Source organism: Ornithodoros turicata, chromosome 3, assembly GCF_037126465.1.
Source record: "Ornithodoros turicata isolate Travis chromosome 3, ASM3712646v1, whole genome shotgun sequence".
Taxonomy (NCBI): domain Eukaryota; kingdom Metazoa; phylum Arthropoda; class Arachnida; order Ixodida; family Argasidae; genus Ornithodoros; species Ornithodoros turicata.
In genome coordinates, this window is record NC_088203.1 from 101,241,825 (window position 1) to 101,268,588 (window position 26,764).

At 46.2% G+C, this 26,764-nt stretch overlaps 2 protein-coding genes across 5 annotated transcripts in view; one reads left to right on the top strand and one right to left on the bottom strand.

Moving 5' to 3' along the window:
• LOC135389009 (CUGBP Elav-like family member 1-A) overlaps positions 1-4,101 on the top strand; it is a 35,101-nt gene extending 31,000 nt beyond the window's left edge. Inside the window, exons 22-23 of one of the 2 annotated variants that reach the window (XM_064618912.1) lie at positions 668-709; positions 2,824-4,101. In XM_064618912.1, the coding sequence (XP_064474982.1) occupies positions 668-709; positions 2,824-2,876 (95 nt within the window). In that variant the 3' untranslated portion in view covers positions 2,877-4,101. The remainder of the gene's footprint in view (positions 1-667; positions 710-2,823) is intronic. The other variant, XM_064618913.1, reaches the window with a different exon arrangement.
• Positions 4,102-4,480: 379 nt separating this feature from the next.
• LOC135389011 (uncharacterized) overlaps positions 4,481-26,764 on the bottom strand; it is a 45,468-nt gene continuing 23,184 nt past the window's right edge. For all 3 annotated transcript variants that reach the window (XM_064618924.1, XM_064618923.1, XM_064618922.1), the window contains 5 exons: positions 9,476-9,636; positions 8,171-8,509; positions 7,216-7,448; positions 5,602-5,687; positions 4,481-5,519 (listed from right to left, as the gene is read on the bottom strand). In XM_064618924.1, coding sequence (XP_064474994.1) covers positions 5,299-5,519; positions 5,602-5,687; positions 7,216-7,448; positions 8,171-8,485 — 855 coding nt within the window. In that variant the 5' untranslated portion in view covers positions 8,486-8,509; positions 9,476-9,636 and the 3' untranslated portion in view covers positions 4,481-5,298. The remainder of the gene's footprint in view (positions 5,520-5,601; positions 5,688-7,215; positions 7,449-8,170; positions 8,510-9,475; positions 9,637-26,764) is intronic.

Here is a 26,764-nt window from a genome sequence, read left to right on the forward strand (position 1 = left end):
ACTTTCTAATTAGAGGAATTCTGGCAAAAGCAAGGGGGCAGAATGGGAGACAATCCTTGTTGAGAACCATTTCACGTTTCAGAAGTCCTGAAACAGCATTTGCATTGAAACGTTCATCGCTGAATTTTGCTACGGACTTGAGCTCAAACCGTGCTAACCATGAGCGATGGAGGTCATTGGAGTACATGGTGATGTGCTGGTCAGATCAACCGCTTTGTGTCCCAGATGAGCATCCCTTGGAAAGGTCATGCGCTCCCAAGGCACATGGTTTTGACTCATTTGCATAGCAAAATTCGGCAGTAGATATTTCACGGGGTGTGGTCGTCTCTGGATTTTTAAAAGATAGAATGGCTTTCAACGAGTAGTGTCTTACATTCTGCTATCTCTCTTTTTCCCAACGTCCCCTAATCAAAAAGTTAATTTATTAACTTTGAGGTGATTAGTCGTCTTGTAGTTACATACTCTCTTAAAGAAGATTTCTGCCTGCCCGTATAACTCTACATTTAAAAAAAAAGCATCTATGCTGCTCTCGTAGTTTAAAAAAAAAGTAATCTGTAAAGAATAAATGAAGCATCCTGAATATTCTGTCATTTGTGGGAATGATATCTCCCGAGCTCTAGTGAAACCCGTACTAATTGTTGTCTTCCTTCCTTCCTCTTTCCATGTAGGAAAGGGAATAGAGTACCCAAGCCAGAAATGAGGAACACAGGTGCGTACCCATGATTGCACGCTAATGAGGATTCACTTTTGTAATGCTTCCGTTGCTGTGGTTTCTGCGTGTACAATACCCGCCAACTCTCCCGTATTATCCGGGAGACTCCCGAGTTCCGTTCAATCTCCCGATTGTACGAACGTGCTCTCCAGTCTTCCGGAAAATTGGGGCTTGTGCTTTTCTTCTCCTATTTTCCTTTAAAAGCTGCGCGAATGCATTCCTGAAGAATTAGAGCGTCTGCACGTATTTAGCGGCATGACCAATCCGTGGCTGAACGTCGCGGCAGATCTCAGTTTCATTGTGTCCGTGTTTCTCGAGAAGACGTGCTATCGTCGGTCCGGTCTCGTACGATAGTTTCGTCTCCTCCGATGGCACTCTGCAAACAGAATACCTGCACGTGCTCCTCATACGTGCCAATTGGCTTTTCACGGGTTTTCTGGTTGAGCACAAACAGGCGCGGAGCATTTGCGACCGCGTGTGACAGCTGTTACGGAAGATGTTACGAAGCGAAGCTCCACTTTCATCATCGGTGAAATGTCTGCGGCCACGCAGAATGCAATATCGGAGAGCCTGATACGCAATTGTGGTTGACGGAAGCAACGATAGTGCGTCGCAGCCCCACCGGATAGTGGCTAGTTATGACGAAGAGGAATCGCAGTAGAGTGGCAACACTATTTCGAGTGCGCAAGATTAATGCCCCTCCCCCGCCCCCTTTCCCCTCTCGCTCGCGCCGTGGGCAATCTCCTGAAATTTGAGTTCGTCAGGTTGGCAGGTATGCATGTAGAGGTTGCAACACTGGAAAAATCTTTATGACCTCTGATGTTGGACGCCGTAAACTGTCTTGCGTTAGCCCCGTTGCCCTTACACCTCCGTTTTGTTGCAAAGGCCGTATGGCTGACCATCTGTAAAGGATTTCATGACCCAGTGCACTTAAGGCCGTAAGTGCACCCGTCTGACAGGGGCATTAGGCCGTATTTCGCTTACACCAATTTCTTAATGTCGTAATCAAAAAGGCTGTATACGTGCCCGTCTGCCAGAGGTATTAAAGGGAAACTTTGTTTACTTTTGTGAGAACGGTGGGTGTATGCTACAACAGAGGACACTTTTGTCAGTGCTTTCTTTCACTAGTGTGTTGTGGTTGCATGTTGCATGATACGAATTTTGTACCAGTATGTAAATTCCACACAGATTTTTGTCAGTTCCGGCAGGCGAATTTGGGGGATCACTTCTTGGCTTTCTCTTCTTTTTTTTTTTTTTTTCCAGATCTTGCATGTTTGCATCAGGAATTTTCTAGCTAGTGCTTTTTTTGGCCTGCTCTTGATACCACCAGACAGCGAGCTGCCCAACTATACATACGGTGGTATCATGACATCTGCACTGCATGGGTGGCGAAGGCCCACACGAAGCTCACATGGGTTAGCAGACGACGAAACTTGAACACGAGCGACCGCGATGCCCCTAGCATGATCCAAACGGCTAAAATCGCTAGATTCTTGGTAGTCATTGTTTCGGTTGCATGTTGTGTTGGTTGACTCTTTTTGCTACATGACTGCGGTGACAGAGCTGCATGCGGAAGGCAACTTAATTGCCTCACAACGGCCTCAGCTTCATGCGTGATACAGTCGGCAAAAACCAGTTCAATTAAAACATGCTCCCTTGTGCAAAATAGTCTGCAAAGAAATAAGATAAATTGGAGCGCTAGTACAGATGCCTAAGCGACAGTACACACACAGAAGGAAACCATAGTCAGTTTTGTCACTGAAATAATGGTCAGTTTGTTTTTCAATGCACACTTTAATTGCCGCTTACTACTGACATTTTTGCGCCATGATTGAAAGATTGATTATTAATGATTGATCATTAAAAAAAAGGAATAGGTACTACAACAGGTGTGGCAACCGCCGTTATTCTTAAAGGCACTGCAGGACGCTCTAGAATCTGTAGTCATAAGGATTCAAAGTTTCAGTTAGATACCAGTTGCTCATAAGACTTCACATCAGTAATCTCCTCACTATAAATTTGCTGAACTAACTGGTGTGCATGCATGTACATTTCTTATGCTTTGTTTTTGTGTGTGAAAGTATACTCACAAAGAGCACTCATTCTTTTAGGTGATGGCCGCTCAACACCAGCTTCCGACGGGGGTATGAGTGGCACGTATTGATAGGCTTATGAACATTGTCATGTATGAATGTTTATGTGGGTCTGCTTTTCTGTTTTCCGAACTTTCAAACTGGTCATGTTGCTGTGACTGGTTTCAAGTGATGTCAGCATACTTTCCACCATAAGTGAAGCCCGCAGATATTGTTAGTTCATTTTTGCATACTTTTTGTATAATCTAAAGCATTTGTTGCTGTCAAAACTTTGTGTACATGTAAGTTTGGAGAACTTGCCATGTTGCAGGAGCAAAGTGCCTGATCGTTTGCGTCTGAATGTATGAGAACATTGTCATTCCTTTTTATTAAGCCATCTGTTTGAAAGTTTTGTTGTGAAGCGGTGCACATAATTATATTGTTGAGGCAGCAGGAGAAAGTGGCATATCCTATTTCTCTCAAGAATGACGGGTGCAAACTTGCACTTCGATCACTTTCTTTCCGTTTTCAAGTGTCTGTGTAATGGGGTTTGAATACATGTGGGATATTCCTTTTTCTGAGAGAGCATTTGGCAGGTAATATCACGCCATTCTGCCCAAGGAATGTTTGGAATCTGTGTTCATGCTTAGAGGCTACCTGCACCAGTTAGTAAACATCAGTGTGTTTGTAATATGCATAAGGACAACAACAACAACAAAAAAAAAAGGAACTCTGCAAGATTAGAGTGAAGAATACACAGCTTTAGTTAATGGTGACACACAATTGAGATAAGGATAAGTTTGAGCAAATAACTTACCCTTTCCGGGTCTTGTGAAGACAATCTGTTATTTCTCGGTCCCTAGTTTGAAGACATTTGCAAAGACTCCTCTTGTTTCTAAACATTTTATTCCGAGATAGTACTGTGATGAGTTTGCTTAGAAAAGAATAAATAACGGTCGTATATGAAGTGCGCACATCTGTTTGTGAGGCACTCTCTTGTTGCCTATCCCACTCTGTAAAATACAAATTAGCCTCTGTGCTCTATGTATCTCTTATCATCACCATAAGAAGACTAGTAGCTGGTACTGCATCTGCAGTAACGTTTACTAGTAGTTGTTGGTCCCTGAAATGTTGCTTGTACCTCGTGGCACTTTTTTGCAGATAACAGCTCTCACGAATCGGTGAATTTGAAATCATTGAATTAGATACACCACTTGAGGAGCAAGTGAAGTGATAAATATCACGTGTCTCATTATATTTTTTGTCATTGATGAATGAATGAAAGTAGAAATTAAATGTTGAATTTTTTCGACAAAATGCTCTGTTATATCTGAAACATCTGGGTGTGTGCTGTTCGCAAACTAAGCTGGATAAACTATGCCTCCAAGTATCCTAGTGAAAACTTGTTGCAACTAACTTATTGCCAGTGGCTAATGACCTGGCCACTTACCATCCAGGGTAGCAAGAGTGCTGACTATGCAAATATAGGCAAATGTATATTATAATTTGTCTTTCCGCATGTGTTCAGCAACTGTAAAATTTACAACTCTATACCCTGACACTAATTTGCTGTACAATGGCTCACATATATAAAAATACAGTTGATATTATGTTTGCACTAGTGAAATATAGCTGTATCTGATGCACAGTGAAGGATTTCTATACACATACAGCTGCTAACAGCATAGCAAGTGGAACATGTTACAAGTATTTATCATTCAACACATAACATTTGACTGTACAAGTTTATCGTGTGCTTGCGCATACTCGGGTTACTACTTCCAGTTCTGACCAGTGTTGGCAGTATTTTTGAGCAGGATATCGGCACTTGTTAAGGCGAAGCTTGCTCAGGACGATGAGTCGCATGGTGGTTCACTGTGAAGTCACCTTCTAGGGTGCAGCACACAGTTTCCATGTTTTCGTTGATGCTGGTGCACATCATGCTTGCTAAGGAGGGCTCCCAGTAGCTTTTATGCTCATGATGCCGATAGATGCCTTTTAGGACCCCATCCTGGTGGTGTTGCTCGGTAATTGAATTGACGGACTGTCTGTCGCTGTTCTGTACTGCCCCGTATTATATTGGAAACTGGGACTGTAATGCCATATTGTTCAGGCAGCATTTTTGCAAGTGCAAGACATTAATTTTGATCCCTGATTTTGATACATGAAATGTGATCGTATCGGGAAGTTTTGTCACATGAAAAGGTGTGAGATATGATTGCTGCAGGTTTGTGTGCATGTAAAATGAAGCCTGCCGTTCACTATGCTGCTTTAATCCTGTTTGGTCCGTAATGTGCCATTTTACTACCATAGTAAGCTAGTGCAGTATCCAGCATCTCGAGCAGTATGTATTCTCTGCTTCATTCTTTGGCTGTTGGAAAGCTGCTTCGTCTGGCCCACTTTCTTGCCGTGCCCGCTGCCCTTCTATGTCGTGTCTGCGGTAACTCTATGCAGGTACGTTTGAGGTGTCGCTCAAGTCGCCTTCGACGGATAGCACAGTCACAATCACTGGTGTCACACGAGCGTCGACAGTTCAAGCGTGTGTGTCAGATCAGGTTGAGGTCCGAGGGCCCTGCTTTCTGCAAGTTCTTTGGTGGCGCGCGTTTTTTCCCACTGCCACAAATATACGTTGTGCACTGACGCCACACCACAGAACACTATTCCCAGTCCAATGACAATGCTGGTGATGATTGCGGGCAACTCGTGGAAGTGGATGAAGGTGAAAAGTATGACACCTGGCATCAGATGGAAGCAAAAGATTATGTTGGTAAGTGTGACTGGGGGTTGTACCGCGTAGGAGAGAGGCGGTATATGTACCTGTGAAAAAGATAGGGATGGAGAGGAAGAAGCCGGCGATGGCCAAGACCCGTGTATGAGAACTCCTTTTGATGAATTTGTTTGTTCTGAAAAGAATTAAAAACTTGAATTTTGTGTTGTCACTTCGAGAATGGGACAAGTCGCATTGCTTGACAGAATGGCGTAAATGCAGGCTAGCTGGTGGATAAATTCCATGATAGGCAAGCCTGAGCGATGGGCAAGACACGTAAACAAACACATTGCTTGATCACAGGTTTATGTTACGCGCGGAGTAAGACTGCGCGCTCCAGTGCGTTTAACGCGGATGAGTTCAGAGCGCTGTGTGCGGTGTTCACGTCCTTTGAAAATACTTGCAGAAATTTAAAACAAATTTCAATTCGCAAAAGTGCATTTCGTGCGGCGTTATTTTAAACTCCATCGTGTTTCGTAAAGTTTCAAGGTCTGTGATGTACCTCACTGTAATGTGGCAATGTTCAGGACCAAAAGTGAAGCAGACGCACGTCTGCTATCCTATCGTGTAACCGCCGCATGACGAAGTTTGGTTTGAACGCGTCCCGCAGGCTCTTCCTCACAACGAAAGGTGAGCCGTGTGAGTATGGTCTAATTTTACCATTACATAATGAAATTTTACGAACTAGCGAATCTAGAAACGTCAGTACACATTCACAATAGTGACGCCAGTTTTACGCTTGTGCTGGTGAAGGAACCGGCGTAATATTTCTGGATTGTAATGGCGGCATTTGTATGTGGAGACCCTTTCATTTGGTCGCTAAGCATTTCTAGATGTGCTCGAATTCTATTTTCGCTTCTCATCTATACACTTATTATCTGAAATCCACCAGTTGTTATCCGCTGTTGGCACGGCTTCGGTGCCTGAACGGTGACCGACGTGTGCAGAACACAACCTTCCCCTGCTTCGAAAATACTTTCTGTAGTCGAAAACAAGTTCGTTTGCAAAAGTGCATTCCGTACTGAGTTAAATTACAGCATGTTTATTCCGGTGATACACCTCAGAGCAATATAGTTAGTGCTAAAAAGTCGAGCAGACGTGCGTGTGTCTGCTACCAGCCGCACGCGAGGAAGTTTGAAGGTTTGAACGCGTCTCGCCAGTTCTTTCTCGCAACGACAGGCGAGTTGTATAACGTTTTGTTTGTTCACTGGAATTTTGCATTGCATAACGAAACTTTATGAACTAATCTATTCCAGCAACATAAGCACACATTTAAAATAGTGGACGACGGGTTGATACTGTCCTTGACGCGGACTTTGCTCGCCGAGACGTCAGTTCTATCTCTCGAACGTGATGGGTGACGCGGACCGAAGGTGACGCGGTTTCTTCTGGCTTTCGCGAGCTTCTGGGGGCAAAAAAAACTGCCCAAGTCGCGGAATCATGATTGATATGATGACTGTTCTCTGGCTATAACACGCAGACATGCACCTGATTTAACGCATAAAAAACGTTTTCGGAGTGGTTCGCCACGGGGTGGAGTGACGACTTTCGGAACAGTACTATATTTTGGTAGCCAGCGCCTAAAAACGTTTAGCTGCTTGCTACAAATGTTGTAACGGAAATCACACAGACGTTTAGTCTGTAGTAGCTAGCCGTATGTATACCTCTGTTCGCCGTTTGGCGTCTTGAGGAGCTTGATGGTGAAAAGAAATTGGATGCAGCAGACAAAAAGGCAGCACAGGTTGAGGGAAATGGTGAGCGTGCTCATGGCCACAGACACCTGGTACACTGTTTGGTACTCGTCCACTGTCACCACTGCCCGTCTTCGATTTTGCTGCTGCTGCTGTTGCTGCCATGACTCCCCACTGTTGCCATTAGCACCAGTGCCAGGTCCCATCTGTATTCAAAGAGCCTTTAATTTAAATAACTCGTGCAACCAAAACACTTTACTATTGCGGCATTCAGCGCGAAATATTGAACTTTGTACGGAGGTATCCAACCATAAAACATTGCGGCCAAAGCATCGCACGTGCGCGTGACGCGCTGATGTATGTGTTTGGCACGCGCATCTTGTTCGCATTGCTAGTGACCTGCTACAAGCTGTACCCAAGAAGGAAAGTGCGGACGGAACATCAGACGTGTCCTCTGCAGTTGAGCTGATGTTCGTGTCTTGTGGTGGTGAACATTGTACCAGAATCGAAAACGTCGTCTTTTGGGGTCGGACATGTGTTCAGCATCATTCTACACTCTAAAAACAGAGCAGAACACCGCATAGCACACTGTGCGCCAACCATTGCCACGAATGATAGGGCTATCACTTCCGATTTGAGGAGAGAAGGGGGTGTACGCCTTTGTGTGGCAATATGGGTATATCGTAATTGCCACCCTCTCTCCTCGAATCAAAAACGATAACCCTATCGTTCGCGGCAATGCTTGGCGCACTAGTGCTATGCGGTGAAGTTCTGTTTTTAGAGAGTACCGCATCAAAGGAGGAAGAAACGTGCTTTGCCCCCTTTTGAATAAGAACTCGTGTTCGAAGACATTGACGCTGACAGCGGCCCTCCTGCATTCCGTCACAGATTTACAATGGCAGATCCCCCACGAAGTCCCAAAACTTACCCACGGTTGAAGAGGGCCGACCCGTTGTAGAAAGAACAGGGCTAAAAATGCCATGAGAAGGGACAGGACACAGAGCAGGGCGAGGGATGCCAGAAGCTGGTAGACGGAAGCCGCTTCCCCGCTTGTGAACGCCTGGACAGTGCTGCTTCGGGAATTGCCCGTGGCGTCTAAGAAGCCCGCTCGACACGGAGAACCCGTCGAGGGTTTGGACAGAGAGCTGACGTTGAGCAAAGGCCTAGCGGATAGGCCCCCGTTCATCTTGTGCACGGGCGGCGTGGCCGATGCGGACGCCTCGAGGCTCACCGACGTCGACATGCTGGACTCATGGCGCGCCCAACACTTGAAAGGAAGTTATCCATTGATATATGAGGACGATGTCTCTTTGACGCGTTTGGATAATATGGCAGTGCCCACGGTGTGACCCCATCTACACTCTTAGAAATGAACTTCACCACAGGGCACGCTCCTAGCCAGCCATAATCTCGAATGATATCGTTATCTACACTCTTTAAAATGAACATTCACCGCATAGCACGCTCTTAGCCAAACATAATCTGGAATGACGTCGTTATCTGCCCTGATTTGTTGAAAACGGGAGGCGTACGCCTTTTCTGTGACAATTATGAACAGCACAAATGTCACAAAAAAGGCGTACGCCTCCCGTGTTCAACAAATCATCATTCAACAACGATATCATTCCAGATAATGGTGGGGTAAGAGCGTGCTATGTGGTGAAGTTCATTTTTAACAGTGTACCCTGATTTGTTGAAAACGGGAGGCGTACGCCTTTTCTGTGACAATTATGCACAGCATAAGTGTCACAAAAAAGGCGTACGCCTCCCGTTTCCAACGAATCAGGATAGATAACGATATCATTCGTAGATGATGGTTAGCTAGGACTGTGCTATGTGGTGAAGTTCATTTTTAAGAGTGTACCCGTGAACAAGAAGGAAATATACGTTTGTACAATCTAAGAGAGGGGAGGAGGAGGGAGATGGTCTGGAAGTTATTTGCAATGCTGGGCAGTATATTTCGAAGTTACAAAATCAAAATGGGGTAATGTCACGGGTACGTGTTTCATGTTGATCGGTTCACAAATAATATCATTCTTCAGTGCATTGCTGGAATGCTTTACAAAAACCTCGCAAGTAATACGTTTGAAGCATCTCTTTTACGTATCAAAAAAGGAAACTTTCACCATTTTTCCAGTCCCAGGCAACTGATTATGCAGAGTTCACAAGATATGCGGCGTTTATACCCTCCGTCTTCATAAATAATTTCTCACGATTAATTTGGAGAACTTACTTAAATGTGGTGCTCTCTTGGAACAACAAGCTGGTAGATGATGCGAGACGTGCGGACGATGGGGCCTCGTGGGTCGGAGATGCAACCGGAGAGACGCGGGCCTAAGGGCCACAGGCGGGCCCGACGGCCCGTCGGACCCCATCACTGGTCCACTTCACCAGCTGCACAAAAATGCTTTCATTGTAGCACACTGTATCTGCACTGAGATCGCATTCGAAATCATATGTGGCGAGTTCATCAATGCCGTGCGAACCTCTGTGTTGAACATGCTTGTACAAAACAGAGAGAGGGGGAAACGAAATTAGTCACTTCCAGTACATAAGTCAAACAATCATATCCATATCACTATACATATAGTTACTCATAGAGATATGCTCGTTTTACTTTTTAAAGTGTAAGTCTTTAATGCTCAGTTTTTTTTCTTTTTTTTTCTTCGTTGTTGTTGTTGTTATTGTGTTGTTTAAAACGATCCTTGTCGCTTTTTTTTTTATTTCCTGTAACCCACTCCTCCCATGTAACGCCCTCCCGAGGGACTCTTGGGAGTAAATAAATTGATTGATTGATTGATAAGTCAATGTCAGATAGTCGCCGTGTTGACCGTTCCCTTGAGAATTTTGCCCGGTACAGTGTCAGTATCTTACTGTCATTCAAGTTGGCTCACACAGCATCCATAGATCACCACGAGAAGTAAAGAAAGATAGCGATAAAAATGACATCTTTATCCAAGAATCAAAATAAATAATCCACGAAATGAAAGGAAAAGCTTATGGGAATGAAGGAAATAAGATGATGTTGATAATTCGTGTTTCTAGGTCGCGACACAATGATGATCATCAGCGACGCGACAACGTGGAAAAGGAAATCAGTCTGAGGAAAAAGGAAGTAAGGTCCAAACGGACGCCTTGGGATATGTCGTAGTCCTTGAACTGACTTCCATTGGCAAGCCGCGGCGTTGCTTTTTTTAGCTTTGTTGGTCTTATCCTGCTATAAGAACACTGCGCTATAATACTTTGCATCAACGTACTCATCTAAGGGGTTCCGGTTCTCCTGACCCTCCCCAATTTCTGTCGTCATTGAGTGCTCCCATGTGTCTGAGACAGTGTGTGTGGTATGCTGACCTATGCCGGATCCACCAACCGTCATAAAAAAATACTGGATCTTCTCTTGCTTGTGCATCGATGCGAATTCATCCATACAAAATACATACACAATACATCCATTTTCAAAACTATTCCACGAAATCGCGGCTGTCATCGGCGGGGTTCGCACCCGCAACGTCGAGACGGGTGAGCCACTGAGGAAAGTGACCCAAGAAAGCCGTAGTCTTTTATCAAAGCTTGCCGATTGCGGCTGACCTAAAATTAGTGTTGTTTTAAGCGTTACAGTTTTTTTTTAATAAAAGAAAGGCATTAGAGCAGCGTAGATGCCATTGTTGCTGGTGAGTTATATCGCCAGGTAGACACTCTGTCCGAAAGAGTATCCAACGACGAGTATCCAAAACTAGATGACTAATTACGTTAAATTCGTTAACTGTTGATCAACTAGTTTCTGGCTAACTAGTTAACTTTTAACTATCTTTTCAATTAGATGTTTTCTGGGACATGTGAGATAGCAGAATAGGAGCCAGTAATTATTTAAAGGCACCCTGTTTTTTTTTTTTAATCCTGAAACGTGCACGCACTTCGAGATATCCATCAAGAAATATTGCTATGCAAATGAACCGAAAAAGCGCGTCCTGAGCACAGGACAACTTCCATTCCATGTCGGAAGGTCACGTGCTTTGAAGCGATTGAGTTGATTGGAGTAGGCGCTTTTCTGCCGTACAAGTAAACCGCTTTTGCGGCCGAGACAAAGACGCCGATGCTGAGGTGCCGATGAAGCGTGTAGTTTCGATTTTATATATATATATATATAATTTTAAAAAAATTAAATATATATATATATATAATGCGACGGCTTTAAATAATGACTGGCTCTAATTCTGCTATCTCACGTTTATCTGAAAACGTTAATTAGAAAGTTAATTAGTGAATTTTAGGCAATTAGTCATCTAGTAGTTGCATATTTTCTCCGACAGAATGTCCGCTTCGCCGTAGAACTCGCCTGCAAAAACGGCATGTGTGCTGCTCTCATAGCTTTCTGTATAAAAAACCTTGTAACTGCTAAAAAAACTCGCACGCCGTGGATAGCACGCTCTGCGCTAACCATTGCCACGAATGATAGGGTTATCGCTTCTGAATCGAAGAGATAGGGGTGCGTACGCCTTTTTGTGCCAATTTGGATATATGATAAGACATGATAAGATAAGATATGATAAGATAATTTGGTGATATGATTGACACAAAAAGGCGGACGCCTCCCTTTCTCCTCGAATCAGAAGCGATAACCCTATCATTCGTGGCAATGGTTGGCGCAGTGCGTGCTATGCGGTGAAGTTCGGTTTTTAGAGTGTAAAATTGCGGTAAAACGGCCATGGGCGACGTCTGGTGGGAAATAACCCCCAATTTGTCGAGCCACAGTGATCTATGTTCCCGACTGGCTTGCTGCTCATGATGACTACGTAGCAGACTTCTTTTGTCTTAGCCCTGTTTTGCCCTGATTTGTTGAAAACGAGAGGCGTATACGCCTTTTTGTGACACTTATGCTGTTCATAATTGTCACAAAAAAGGCGTACGCCTCCCGTTTTCAACAAATCAGGGCAGATAACGATATCATTCGAGATGGTGGTTGGCTAGGAGCGTGCTATGCGGTGAAGTTCATCTCTAAGAGTGTAGGAGCTGGCGGGATCGAATGGCTCCCATCCTTTAGCCCGCGACTATGATGTAACCACCACCACCGAGAGGGTGCTGTCACGCCATTTGGGGTTCCCATCCTCGTGATTTCGTGGCTCGTAAAGAAATGTCGAGCCCATTCGGACGAGAAAGCTGTTTTGCATGTGGCGTTTACGATGCATGTGAAATGTGATGAACGCGCCGTGTATCCCTCCGTTGTGGGTCAACGGCTCAGCAGGAATGCCGACCGTCGTGGTAGAAGCCCGTCGGCCTTGCCTCACACACGCCGGCTGACACCAGGAAGACCTCACTGCGATCAGCGTACTTGTGTTCGACACGCCTTTCCCTCTATGTCTATGGTTACAAGGTGTTTTGTCGGTGGAATGAAAGGACGGGAGAGTCCCTTCGTTGCCTTCTTCTATACATTTTTTTTTCTTCTTCTTTTCGCACCATGTTACCTGGTGCTGCATGCTATAGTACTTCCTTATTTAAGCTTGTAGAGAAAATCGAATGGTAGTTCCTTTCGTCAGCGGAATACATCTGTACTGCTTGTTCGGGTGTTTAACTAGCCGGCTTTTGCTGATGTACCTACCGGGTGTCCCAACTGTAATCGGGAAAATTAAAAGCAAAGATGGAGAGCTCTACGCGAATGAAAACAACTGCACGTTGTCAGCAGCCGTGTGTCATAGACGCGTGTTCTTTTTTTTTTTTTTTTTTTCATTGTGCCTATTTAATAGTATGAGTCTAGTTAGCGAACGAAGTGTGTCCGGCAAGGTGCGCATTGTGGGCCCGTTCCTCTATTTTTTTATGTTTTTGCCTCCAAAAAGCTCGGGAATGACAGAAAAGGAATACCACGTGACAGCGCATGCATGACGTGCATGCGTGACAGCAATCGCACGCGCGGGCGCGTTGTTCCGTGGCACGTGCCCAGGCAGTGGCAAATCTTCCGTCCAAGTGCCCACTACGTCCATTCTCTCTTTTTTTTTTTTTTTTTCGGACGTATTGGGCAATTGGACGTTCTGGGCACCTGGACGAAATGAGGTAGCACAGTTCCCCCACCAGGTCGCCTGGCGTAGCGGTTAGGATGATCGCCTTCCACGCCGAGACTGGGAGGTCACGCGGGTTTCTGATCCCCGCACCGGCTGTGCTGTCTGAGGTTTTCCCTGGGTTTTCCGGCTGACTTCCCAGACGAATCTCGGTACAGTTACCCTGAAGTCGGCCCAGGACACATACTAACCCCACCTGTCCCACACTCCTACCTGCTGTCCTCTCTCCGTCTGCCCTCGTCTGCACACCGCTCATAGCCACAGTTGCTTCGCGGCGCTAACACGGAGCTAAAAAAAAGATAAAAATATGTTCCCCGACTTACATATCAAATTTCTTTATAGGTTTCTCACGAGCAATTAATGAAGGCCAGCTCTCCAAAACTGGCCTAATTACACGGATGTCAGGAAGAAATTAATGTCTCATTACTTATGAATGTTGACTGCGCAGCTCTACGCGATATAGCCGCCGAAGAAAGAGGCATGAACGGCGCAGGCGGAACGATTATCAACGATAATTGAGCACAATGCATGAAAGCGCAAGACGTCATCTTATAGCTGCATGAAACGAGATCACGTGATAATCATATGCTATACGTCGTATAGCAGTTAGCAGCATCCTGCGGTACAGCCTCTGAATTATCATTCGAGGAAATAATGAGAACTCAAAATGGTCGTTTTCAGCGATGAACGGTCTTAATTGTTGCCCTCTTTCACGTCTACCTGCAGGTATACGGCCTACTATCTCGTTTTGGATGAGCGAGGCGTATAAACGGGAAACAGAACGTATCATCCGCCAGAGTGAATCAGCAGTTTAGAAAACAAAAAAAGATTATTGTGTGCCATATAAGAGTCTCGAAGTATGCTTCGAAGTTTGTATATTTGTATACAATGTTTGCATGTAATATATGTTTGTATATGTTGTATACAATAAACAGACATACAAACGTACAATTCGAATGATACCGTTATCTGCCCTGATTTGTTGAAAACGGGAGGCGTCCGCCTTTTCTGTGACACTTATGCTGTTCATAAACGTGTCATAAAAAAAGGCGTACGCTCCCTGTTTTCAACAAATCAGGACGGATAACGATATCATTCGACATGATGGTTTGCTATGAGCGTGCTATGTGGTGAAATTCATTTTTAAGAATGCGGGCCTAAATCTCATAACCTGGTGGACTATCTGGGTTTTCTCTAGACTTCGCAAATTAAAGCCAGCAGAGGCTATACCCATCCAGAGGCCGGCCTATGAGCGCACGCTAATCCTGCCAGTATCAAATTCTTCCTCGCTCTTCTATACTCTTATCAGTTCGCTCCTACACGCATAGCACGCTGCTAGCCAACGATCATCTCGAATTATATCGTTATCTGCCCTGGGGGCTTAATCGCTTCATCGTCGTTACGGTCGTTACAAGCTAACGAGTGGCGGGAAATTCAAAAAGGTGGGCACGTGACACATTGCGCGTGACGTGTACCACGGCCTTCACGTATCGCGCAAACAGCGCCGTGCACGTGTTTTATCACGTGCCCACCTTTTTAAATTTCCCGCCACTCGTTAGCTTGTAACGACGATGAAGCGATTAAGCCCCCTGATTTGGTGTCACAAAAAAGGCGGACGCCTCCCGTTTTCAACAAATCAGGGCAGATAACGATATCATTCGAGATGATCGTTGGCTATAGGATCGTGCTATGTGGTGAAGTTCATTTCTAAGGGTGTATGCCTCGCGCATGACCTCAGTTGCTTCGCGGTGCTAACAGGGAATTAAAATAAGAAAAATGCTTTCCAGGATCAGATAAGATATGTGAACAAACTTCTGTAAAGCGAAGTGTGCTATCGTTTTCTGCGCCTCCACTGGTAATACAGAACGGACGTTGTTGAGCGCCTGCTGTACAACGTAGCGATATAGAGGGTAACGTCCTCGTCGTCAAACAGATTGGGCTACGCGGAACCTGAACATGGCTACCGAGAGGTACGGCGAGCGAACAGGCAGTCCAATTCCCCGGTCGAATGCGTGCGCACCAACCGTCACTTGCCAGAGCGCGTCTATACAAAGTACGGGAAACCGTTCCCGCTGCCTAAACAAGGCACGATTTTCATACAACACCCGTTGTTACGGGCGAGGACGACGACTTGATTGTGCACACTGACCTTTGTCCACGCCGTCCGGCAGGGTGTAAAAATATGTACAAGTAAACGCAGCAGAAAGGACGCAAACACAAGGGAGAAGTGACAGACAACAGAAACTGCGTCTGTTGTCTGCTGTTGTAAAATATGTTTGGTTCGCACACGAAACTTTGAAGCCCCAGTTTGTGTTTACTATACAGTATACGTGCAAGGTAACAATGGAATTGCATGCAGAACTTCATGCACCTTTTTGTTGATAATTTATAACATGTAGTAGGTGACCACGTCGCCATGCCATATCATAAGTTATTATTCGGGTGTTGTTTAATTGGCCCGTGTAAGCAACTAGGGTACTTTATGACACGGGTTCAGTAGGCCGATAATATCTTATGTCCAGCATTTCATTCCTGGAAAAACATGCTCTCAGGGGTGGCACTTTCCTCAGAGGGGTTTTGGGATATTTTCATGTCAGGAAGCCCACCACAAATCCCAATGCCGACAAAGGTAGCATTACAACTCGTACAAAATCACTAAATCTTCCCTGCAGTAACACTTTCTTCCTTTCTTTTGATTTTCATCAATACGTTGAATTTAAAGTGAAAATGTTAAAGTGAAGTGGCAAATCAAAAACATTTTAGAAAAGTACACTCGGCGCTCCAGACCACACTCTTACAAACGAACTTCACCGCAGAGCACGCTCCTAGCTAACAATCATCTCGAATGACATCGTTATCTGCCTTGATTTGCTGAAAAATGGAGGCGTACGCCTTTTTTTGTGACAATTATAAACAGCATAAGTGTCACAAAAAGGTGTACGCCTCCCGTTTTCAACAAATCAGGGCAGCTAATGATATCATTCGAAATGATGGTTGGCTAGGAGCGTGCTATGCGGTGAAGTTCATTTTTAAGAGTGCAGAACACATAGTTACTATAAGGGGGGGGGGGGGAGAGAGAAGAGCAAAACACGTCCAGTATATAGGTAGGAAGGCAGAGACAGTTCCGCAATAATCCCGATCCCGCCCACATTCAGAAATTCGGGGGTTGTCGAAACAGTTAACACAGCCCCCAGTCAAGCCCCAACGTCAGAGCAGCGAAAGCTGTGACCATTCCCATTGGTTCTCACAATCACGTGACCTCTCCCGCGCTGGCTCACTGGAGGAGACGGCCGCGCAGTGACGCAGTGAATCCAGAAGATGTGGGTTCGATCCCTACAGCTGGCTAACCTTTTCAGTGACTTTCATCTTTCGACGCAGTGAAGTCGGAGCCGGATGAGTTTCGGTATTCGCAAATCGCAATGCCCATATTCAACGCGTCTCTTGCTCCCTTTGCTGTAAAACGTATAATGCAAGTCCACATCGACGCAAATGACTGTCTTTTACATTTGGCGTTGCCGTATTGACATTGCTGCGTATAAACGCCCGCTTGCCTCGCTCTCCTCTACGTAGACTGGGTGTACTGCTTCCCCAACGAGCATATACGTCTAAGGCTTGTCCTTCGCTCAACTTCACCATCATTCCTTCAAACCACATATTACTCCACGGTTACTCTACTAGGGAAAACGTGCGGGCATACCTTTAATCGGAACTGGTCCCATACGCGTGCTCTGTATTTTCGCCTTATTAGGTGCTTCCGGGTGCGTGTGTTGTATGTTTTGACTAACCGCAACCGGGGCAACAGCGCCGGTCGATGGGGGCTGTCATCGGAACGGTTATTTTCAGCGATCACTCCTTCTAGGTAAATATTATTCGCGCGTTGTACGTACACAATGACCATATGGCACTAGCTGAAGGGTTTCTCGTTTGGGAAGCTAGTAACCACTGGGGGAGTTGGATGCTTCCATGTCAGATTTTTCTTTTTTAAAACTATGGCTCGCTTTGGCCCTGATAAAGGCCGGAATGCGGCTGGGAAAATAGTAAGCGACAAAGCCGCGAGATTAGAACACGTTTGCACAGAGTTATCGAAAGGAAAGGGTTATCGGTAGAGGTGTGCCCGGGTGCGGTTATCCGCGTTGCATCCTGGTTTGCGGATAGAAATATAATAATGTTTTGAAATCCACGCGGATAAAGTGCGGATAAAACCGCGCACGTCTGCGGTTCGCGCGGATATATCCGCATTTTATTGGCAAATAAGGATTAGTGTCTCCGTTGACCTCCCCCAGATGGAGCCATAATTGTCCCAAAGAATCCAAAATGGTGTCGCAGTGTGTCATCCTCTGCATTGCTGCCTTAAACAGCATTTTATTTTATTTATTTATTTATTTGTGACAATTGTTGATGACGCAATGTTTGTGTGTGGTTCGCATGCTGAAAAGTGAAAAAAATGTTTGCACCATAACATTTTCGTCGTGTGGATTTTATACAAATATAATGACCTCATATACGCGGTAGACTCAATATCCGCGGGGACGCGGTTACACCTATTTCAACTAGCGCGGTTGCGGATCTTTCGCGCGCGTCGATGTTATCCGCGCGGACCTCATAGTTATTATCATCGTTTTACGTATTTAGTTATTACAGTCAAACTCCTTTACAACGAAACTCAGGGGACAACAACAACAACAAAAAAAAAAAAATCGCAGTAAAGGTATTTTCGTTAAAAAGGATGTCCATTATTGGACCAATAGGGCTCCAGTGGGACCGCAAAAAAATTGCTGTAGTGGTATTTTCGTTAAAAAGGTGTTCGCTATAAAGGAGTTTGACTGTACTGAGTTTTAGTGCATCGTACGCTATCGCCTTTGCATACGTAAGTGGTAGCGTTGGTGGTTCTGCGCACGCGCAAAACATAAAAAGTGCTTCGCGCACTGCGCAGAATTACCACGCTATTACGCACGCTATTACGTACGCAAAAGGCGATAGCGTACGATGTTCCAAAACTGTCTATTTTCGAACCGCAAACCGATATGCTCTCGCTTGCTCCATAAATTAGAGAGTTTCGCGAAAGGTGTTCACGATAACGATGCAGAAAACAAGGTAAGCCAATCGGCTTTGTCCTTCAAAGTGACTGACATCACGTTGGTAATCTTTCATTTGACAGCGTCGTTTATCGTATCGTTTTCGTAGAGAGCATCCGATCTAGTAGGTAGTTTTAGTAGATCGGACGGTGTTCACGATAACGATATACCGAAAACATGACGAGCCAATCGCCCAGGTTCTTTGAAGCGGGTGACATTAAGATGGGGTAACCTCGCCAATAATGCTGGTGGTTACCGCGGTAGAGGGAACATCTCAATGAAGACTACTGAAGGATGCTCAGCTGTGGTGGGTAGTCCGCTTTGACTACCCATTCCCAGAGCAAGAGGGTTAGCACACCCCTCCCTCTCCTGTGCCACCATCATCTCTCCCTCTTTCACCCACCCCTCGTCTCCCTCCCCTGGGTGCACCGAGCCGCCACTATATTGCAGGCTGGCCGCACCTTCCCCCTACATCACCCCACCCCACCCCACCCCACCGGGTGACATCACATTGCTAAGCTTGAATTTGATAACTGCCTTTATCGCATCGTTTTCGTCGAGTCCTTTCGATGTACTATAACCCGCTATGAAGTTCCCCGTTTACTCTGCACACTGTGTTCCACGAAGAAAGAACGAAAAAATAAGACGCCGGAAAACCCATTAAGGTTGATAAAATGGAGAGAAAGTATATATGAGATCCAAGCCTGGCGAAAGTCAACCTCCGATGAGGCGAACATCTAGAATATCATAATGTCGTATACCCCATGTTTTTATGTATGTTTCCGCAACAGCACTTCCTCTTTCAGCATGCGGGTAGTACAAAGTTTCGCCATCGCCAGTCTATACTCTCCGAACTCCCCTCTTCGAGAAAAGATACGCTCTTATCGCAGCTCGCACTTCTTCGCGTCTGCCACACTCGTGAATGAAAACCCAGTTCTTGGTTTTTTCTTCATTCCATCTTGACTGCGTGTGCTTGTATTCCGGCTTCTGTCCACTCCCACTGGTGCTCCCCGAAACGTAAGAGTCCGAGGGTGTCGTGATGAAAACCAGGCGTGGGCGTTGACCCCAGCTGGCTTTTAGGCTGTCCCCCCCCCCCGCCATCTTCAGCCCCTCCTTAAATGGGGGTGAACCCCCCACCCTCGGTGCCGCGCTGTATATTATGCCGGCTCGTGCCTCGTCCGTCATCCTGAAATGTGCTCTCGTTCAAAATGTGGTGCGGCAACTGCAAGGTTTGGCTTTCGCGTAGGCGGCCGGCTGCATAGGCGTGGAGGGAGCTGATTGGAAAGCTGTTCTCTTTTATTCTGTTGTTTATGCGTTTGTTTGTATACCTGCGGGGACGGCGGGGCAATATTTCATGCGAGACATTCTGCGAATGGTTGAGCTCTCTTCCAGCTAACTCGTTCGCAATGATATTTTTCCTATTTACTGATTCCAGAGTTTCAGGATTGCACCAGGCTGAGATCGCCAGCCGTTTAGTTTAGTGGCAACAAGGTGACACGTCGTCATCTGCGTGAGACCTTAGTAAACCAGGTCACGTTTAAAAACCTCAGTTGCACAAAAAAAAAAAAAAGTTCATAGAACGATCATATGCTCCGTAGCTCACGATCTTCTGCTTCCTTTAACCAGGGACTGAAACCGAAACCAATATAGTTTCGGTTACGGTTACGGTTCAGAATTCTGAACGCGGTTTCTGTTACGGTTACGGGATTCGTTGTTTCGGGGTTCGGGAGTTTTCGGGAACCGGCGCGGTGCATACGGTCGATCGATCGATCGATCGGTGCGTGGTCCAGTGGCAAGGAACCGACCGGAGGCTCGCAAAAAGGAGTTTTCGGGAACTGACGGGGAAAAACCCCCGCGATACGTGTGGCGCCATCTCTCGTTAAGAATAGAAGGAAAACATTTTTCCGATGCACCGTAAATAAGCGTACTCTCATACGTATATTCGACCGATAAGATACTGTACAGTCTACGAAATGGGAACGTTTGAAAAGTTCTAAGTCACCACAGCTAGCCCGCCATACCACAGCGTCCCCACATGGGACGGCATTCCAAAATGGCGGCAGTGGTCTTTTCCGATATTTTTACGGCGAGTTTCTGACCGTCAATCTGACTAATAATAAACCAGAAATATCAACACACCGCGAGGTTTCCGAGGAACGACACTTTGTGAGGGACCATTATGTCATCCAAGGAATACTTGGCAGCTGCAAAGTAAATGGAATCCATAAGATGGTATGTTGTTACGTAAATTAATTCTGAATGAAAAAACACAGTACTACATCACTAATCCGAGTTGTAGAGCGATTCGCATCGAAAGTGTTCCTCGCGTTCACGCTTGAACCGATTCATATGAATCGGTAACCGAAATCACAGTTTTCGGTTCAGGTTACGGATTCGGTTAATTGCCGATGGTGAATTGCGGTTACGTCCCGGTTACGGGTCTTGAAAAAATTTGGGTTCCAAGCGGTTTTCGGTTCCGTTCCGCTTTCAGTCCCTGCCTGCAACCCTTGTGCAACAACAACAACAAATAAGTAATGATGATGTACTGATGTAGTGTTGTGCAACAGGATCCTTAACCCTCTGCTTTGCAGACGATTCTTAGAAGCATGAATTTACACCACCTGGAGAGACTATTACTTACTTGAAATGATTTATTTCACACGTAATACGAAATTTACTGACGTCGCATTGATTTATTAAAATTATTGAAACAGTTCATATCTGGCGATTTCCTGAATACATCTAGATTGTAGGACGTAGACTGAACATCATTGTGGAAAATGTAGCTTGATCTCCGGAGAATTCCGAAGGATTTCCTGCAAGGTCACTATATAGACAAAACGCCGTGTTGTAGGCTTCCTCGGAGTACAACTTGTAATGTGGCGAAGCCACCCCACTGACGCCGCTCCTATAGTTTAGCGTGATTATTTTTCTCGTAAAACTCGAGAACTCGTTGTGGCAGGTCGTATTTATGCCAATACACCCGCACTTACCTCAGCGTGCTGCGCCGCACGAAGCTTAGATGCGCATAAATATGCACTTACATGGTCTCTGTCCGTTGCGCTTGTGTATGGTATGTGTATACGTGAATATGTGTGGATATTCTGCGCAGTCCGCACAGTGTGCACCCTGACGCACGAGCTTGGTCTTTCTTGCGTTGATGCATTTGCCATTGTCTCTACAGGTGGTGGTGATGGGGCTTGCCGTTGTCGGCCTCACGTAGGTGGGCAACGTCACGACTGACGCCCTGGGGGAATATGCGTCCTGGGCCGACTTCTAAGGGAACTTCGCATATCGAGGTAAGGAAAAAACGTCCTGCCAATCATCATCCGAATCTCTCCAAAAACGAAAATTTCCTCTATTTCTTAAAGCGCACCAACGACACCCATTCCGCTATGCGCAGCATTGCCGACGAACAGATCGTCGAAGCACAAACAAACGAATAAACCGGAGCAACCATTTACCTCCCGGTAGACGTAGATGATGAGGAAGTCGCGAATTTGTTTCAATAATGTTGTCTTTCCACGCCCTCATCGTCCTGTTAAGACCGTGATCACCGGTTGCAAAGACAAAAATATGCTTATAGACAACGATACGGAGAACCATAAGTGAAGTATATATATAATATCTCCGTAATAGAGACTGCATTGTGCCAGGAAGTCGTTTGCGGCGTCCCCACCGTACAGACGTAATGCGGTGAGCCGGTCCGAGTTACTTCGTCGACGATCGAGCGCATTTTTGTTGAGTTCCGTGAATGCCGGCTGAATGGGAGGGAGAGCGTTCGTCCTAGGCACGGCCTTGAACCGTGTATGTTCTCGGAGAGACGTGTCGTGTCTTTCGTTGAGACCTCGCTTAATTCACTCGCTGCCGTAACTTTCCCTTTCCGCGGCACTAATTGCAGGGAAAATGCGCGATGTTCGTTTTTGTTTTCGCCACAATTGTGACCCATTTTGATGCTACTTCGTTGTGGCGCAAGTGGCTGAGTTGATACAGCATTCGTGACTATAACGCACATACAAACACGTCCGGGTTTAGAGAGCCCTTATCCCTTTCGCAACAGGGCAGGCTCCACTTTCAGATGTCATAAGCAGAATTCTTTGCAATTAAAGAACGACGATTTTGCGGTATTTTGACACCAGGGATTGTTCCAGCATTCGCTACACCCTCTAGCAGACCACTGTGGCGTCGCCCATTATCACAGTTGTCTCGCGGCGTAAAGCGAAGAATCATCCGTTAACATAAAGGTACATCCTTTTTGTTTCGTCAGGTGTCAGCATTCACTCTTAAAAAATGAACTTCACCGCATAGCACGCTCCTAGCCAACCATCATCTCAAATGATATCGTTATCTGCCCTGATTTGTTGAAAACGGGAGGCGTACGCCTTTTTGTGACAATTATGAACAGCATAAGTGTCACAAAAAAGGCGTACGCCTCCCGTTTTCGACAAATCAGGGCAGATAACGATATCATTTGAGATGATGATTGGCTAGGAGCGTGCTATGTGGTGAAGTTCATTTTTAAGAGTGTTGGTTCAGTCGTCTCGTTCACGAACGGGGTCTCGATTGCTTGCGCGAACACTGCACGTGACGTATGCGCCCTTCAAGTCTCACGCGAAGACCGCTGAGCACGTGCAGTATCACGTGCCGTTCTTGTCGAGTGATGTGAGCATGGCGTGGGAGCGCTGGAATCTTCGATGCGATTGATGCTTTCGGGTTCTTGTTGTATAGCGACTTTTTCTTCGTTTTTAGTCTTGCTGCTGAAACTGGGTTCTCGCACACATAAGAGAGAGAGAGAGAGAGTGGGTTGCTAATGCCATGGGGCGCACATGCCCTCTTTCTTTCTTGTGTAAAGGGCAACCTCCATGGAGCGAATTTTTGCAACGAAGTTCGCGCGGCAGAATGCCACGCGCGTTCCGCCGCCAGTTGTTCGCCGGCACCAGCTCCATGGAGCGAAAAACCAGCGGACGGCGTCGGGAAGTCATGCTATGATGTCACTGTTGCCAGGGTATAAGGTGAAAGCTTAGTGAAATCAGTTGCTCGAAAAAGTGCATTTAATGTCACAAATTTTGCAACTAAATCCAACAACTGTCTGAAAAGATGCGACCAGTAACGTACCGAAAGTCATATTCACTACTGCGAAAGGAAAACATGTTTCTTGGCAGAGAATGCCTCACGTTCTAACGATGCAGTTGGCGAAACAGCGAGCAGACGACAACATCCAGTTGCAAGAAGAGGACGATGACGATGATTCACGAGAGCAGACGACCACGTGCAGGCGATCTGGCGTAGATTCGTAGCGGAAGAGCACTTTGGTTGGTTCATCTGCAGTTGACGCTTCCGGAATCGCGGACGCTGGGCGAAAATATCTGGCATGGGCAGATCGACGGCGACGCTCACATTTTTGACGCCTCGCGCTGGGCGTCAGACGCTGAGCGAAGTTCGCAGCTTTTTCGCTGTGCATTCGCTCCGTGGAGGTTGCCCTTAACACTGCATTCTGTACGACCCCGCGAGACAAGATGCACATTCCTAGAATTGGTTCCGGTGCGCAAAACAGCTTTGTGACCTCGAACACCTCGATTAGTTTTCGTTACCTTTGATTGCGTGTCGCATAAGCTTTCACTTGCAAGGCCGCCCCATTCATAACAACCGATATGAACAGTGAAAACCTATGCCCTCGCGTACCTTCAATAATGGTCGTTGTAGACAATGCTGAACAACGCGTTTGAACGCGCGCCGTTCGCAGCCTTCGCCGCGCGCGCAGTGATTGCGCAACCTCCGTTCCGCTCCGAGAAGTTTTTGTTCGGCGTAAAAAAAAGTTATAAACGGGATAACAAAAGGCTGCTCTGTTCGCTCAACTAACTTACTTCTCGCGTCAAGGTAACTTGCCGGGCGCTGGCGAAATTATTTGCTTCCCTTCCAAGGTTTCTCACAGTTGTGGTTGTCAAGAAAGCTGTGGCTCGGAAAATGATACATCACGGGAATGCGTTCGAATGCGACGACCGGAGACAGCTCCGCGATGGTTAGCATCGCGCGTTTGCTCTTCCCTGAAATGGGAGAGATATGAACTGTTCGTATGGTTACTTTTTATTTTCTTTTTTTTTTACTCCGTGTTAGCACCGCGAAACAACTGTGGCTACGAGCGGCGTACAGATTTTGGACAGATGGAGAGGGGATACCAGGAAGGAGAGGGGGACACGGTGGTTAGTATGCGTCCTGGGCCGACTTCAGGGGGAACTGTGCGGATATTCGTCTGGAAAGTCTTCCGAAAACCCAGGGAAAACCTCAGACAGCACAGCCAGTGGTGGGATTCGAACCCAACGCCTCCCGTTCTTCAGCACGACCTTGGCTAACTACCACGAACGAACGGGACGTCTTGACCGGCTCAGCCATACTGCTTACTTTTTATTTCCATAATTCTTTATAAGTTTATTTGTCTCGTATTATATTGCGGAGTGACATCTCAGCGCTATAATTTGAAATGATGCAATTTTTCTTGCGAATAACTCGAAGCACAGTGCTCTGCTGTTCCGCTATGATGCCCACAGGCCTCTAAGTTCACTCCCAAGTTATAAAAAAAAAATAGAGGGGGGAAAAGGGATGCTGCTCCGGACAATCCATCTGAGCGCTTTTAATTTTTGATTAATTTATTTATTGCTGAGGCGATATAGACAACGAACGAGCCTTCTGTCCTTTCTCATTACGACGACGGCCCTTTTCTGTTGAAGAGCGCGGACTTCAGTTTCATCATCTAGCTGCAATTTGTGCGAAACAAGACCGCACAAGAAACACTATGTCGCACGTATAGAACTTGCGTAACTTCCCCTCGTACGCACGCGAAACGCAGCGCAGAAATTAAGGCAGGATCTCAAGAAACAATGCACTATACGTTTGCCTAACGGGACCTCCTCAGCAGTTGCAGCACCCGGGGCAAGGAAAGAAAGATGAACATTAGCGCCATCATACCCGGCGACTTGTAAGCACTCTTTTCTCTCTCTCCACTTATTCCTTACTTTATTACTGTTTTTCGGGGAAGGCCTTGAAGAATGGTTTTTCTTTTCTTTTTTTCTTTCCCCTACAACGGCGGGGTGTTCTCACCGGTGTTGCTCCCATCTCCCGTTTCCCGCTCTTTCATCTTCTCTTTTTTTCTTTCTTCGTCCTGTCACTTCCTCGGTGTGTCAACAGCACTGTACCTTTCTGGCGGGAACATCTTGCCGCCGTCTCTCCGCGGCTTTTGTGCGACGAATACCCCGGACGTTGCAGGTCACGCCTCTGTGTCTATGGGAATGTCCCAGGTTGCGGTGAAGTTCACTGTACGTGCCGGAAGCAGACACTGCGTATAGCTCGGAATATGTGGAGGCAATCCAATGAACGGCGAATTTATCGTTAAGCAATAGCTATAGTCTAATTATCAGGCACCCAACAGTTCGAGACGCAGGGTCAAGAATTCTGCGTGGTCTTAGAGTGATAACGCCACACTTTGTCAGTATTGTATTGCAGTGAGCTTGTAATGATATCACGACGCGCTTTGGTGTGAATACACCGTGAAACATCATGACATGGCATGCCCCAGGCAGCGGTTTACCCAGAATTTCGTCCTTGGGGGGGGGGGGGGGGGGGGGGCTCCGAAAGGGGGTGTATTTACGTGCTTTTGACGAAATATTGCGCAATCTCACAAAATTTTAGGGGGTCTTTACCAGATTTGGGGGGGGGGTTAGGGGGTGTAGGGGGAGGGGGCCTGGATGAATGACTGCCCTAGAGTCGACGGTGTACGTTCACTAGACCACGGACCCTAAGGATCCGTGGCTATACACATTATAGAGTATGGTTCCTTGACTCTCACTGTGGCGGACTGGTGCGCTTTAACCTCGGGGAAAGGAGGATGGGTTGTGACATGAAAGGGAAGGTATGGTAATAGAGAACGGCTGACGGGGCGTTATCCATTAGGGGACGACACTTGCCAGTCCTGAGCGTTCCGGATCAGGATACACCCAAGAGGGAGGCTCAAGAGAAGTTTTCGCCGACTGCTTGGGAACACGAGACTCAAGCACGAGAAACTGCCTCAACTGCGCACGTTGTTTCCACGTCCTACAAAGGGAATGCATTCGTGAACGACGAGCCTGACACCATTCTGGAAGAGGCAGATATCGCACGAACTTAACGCCTCTTTCGGCCTCGACCAAGGAGAGAAAGTAGGCTAATGGTCACCACAAGAAGCCAGTGAAATATGAATGTCACATACGTCCTCACGCGATTGTAAAAAAAAAAAAAGAGAAAAGTAACGAAGCACGATTGAATGTCATGTCCACCTGTATCTGTGGCGGTCGCCGCTGCGCCTTCTTTTTATGTAGTCCGTGCAGCATAAAATGGTGATATTTCTCGCGGTTGTGCGTGCGCGCG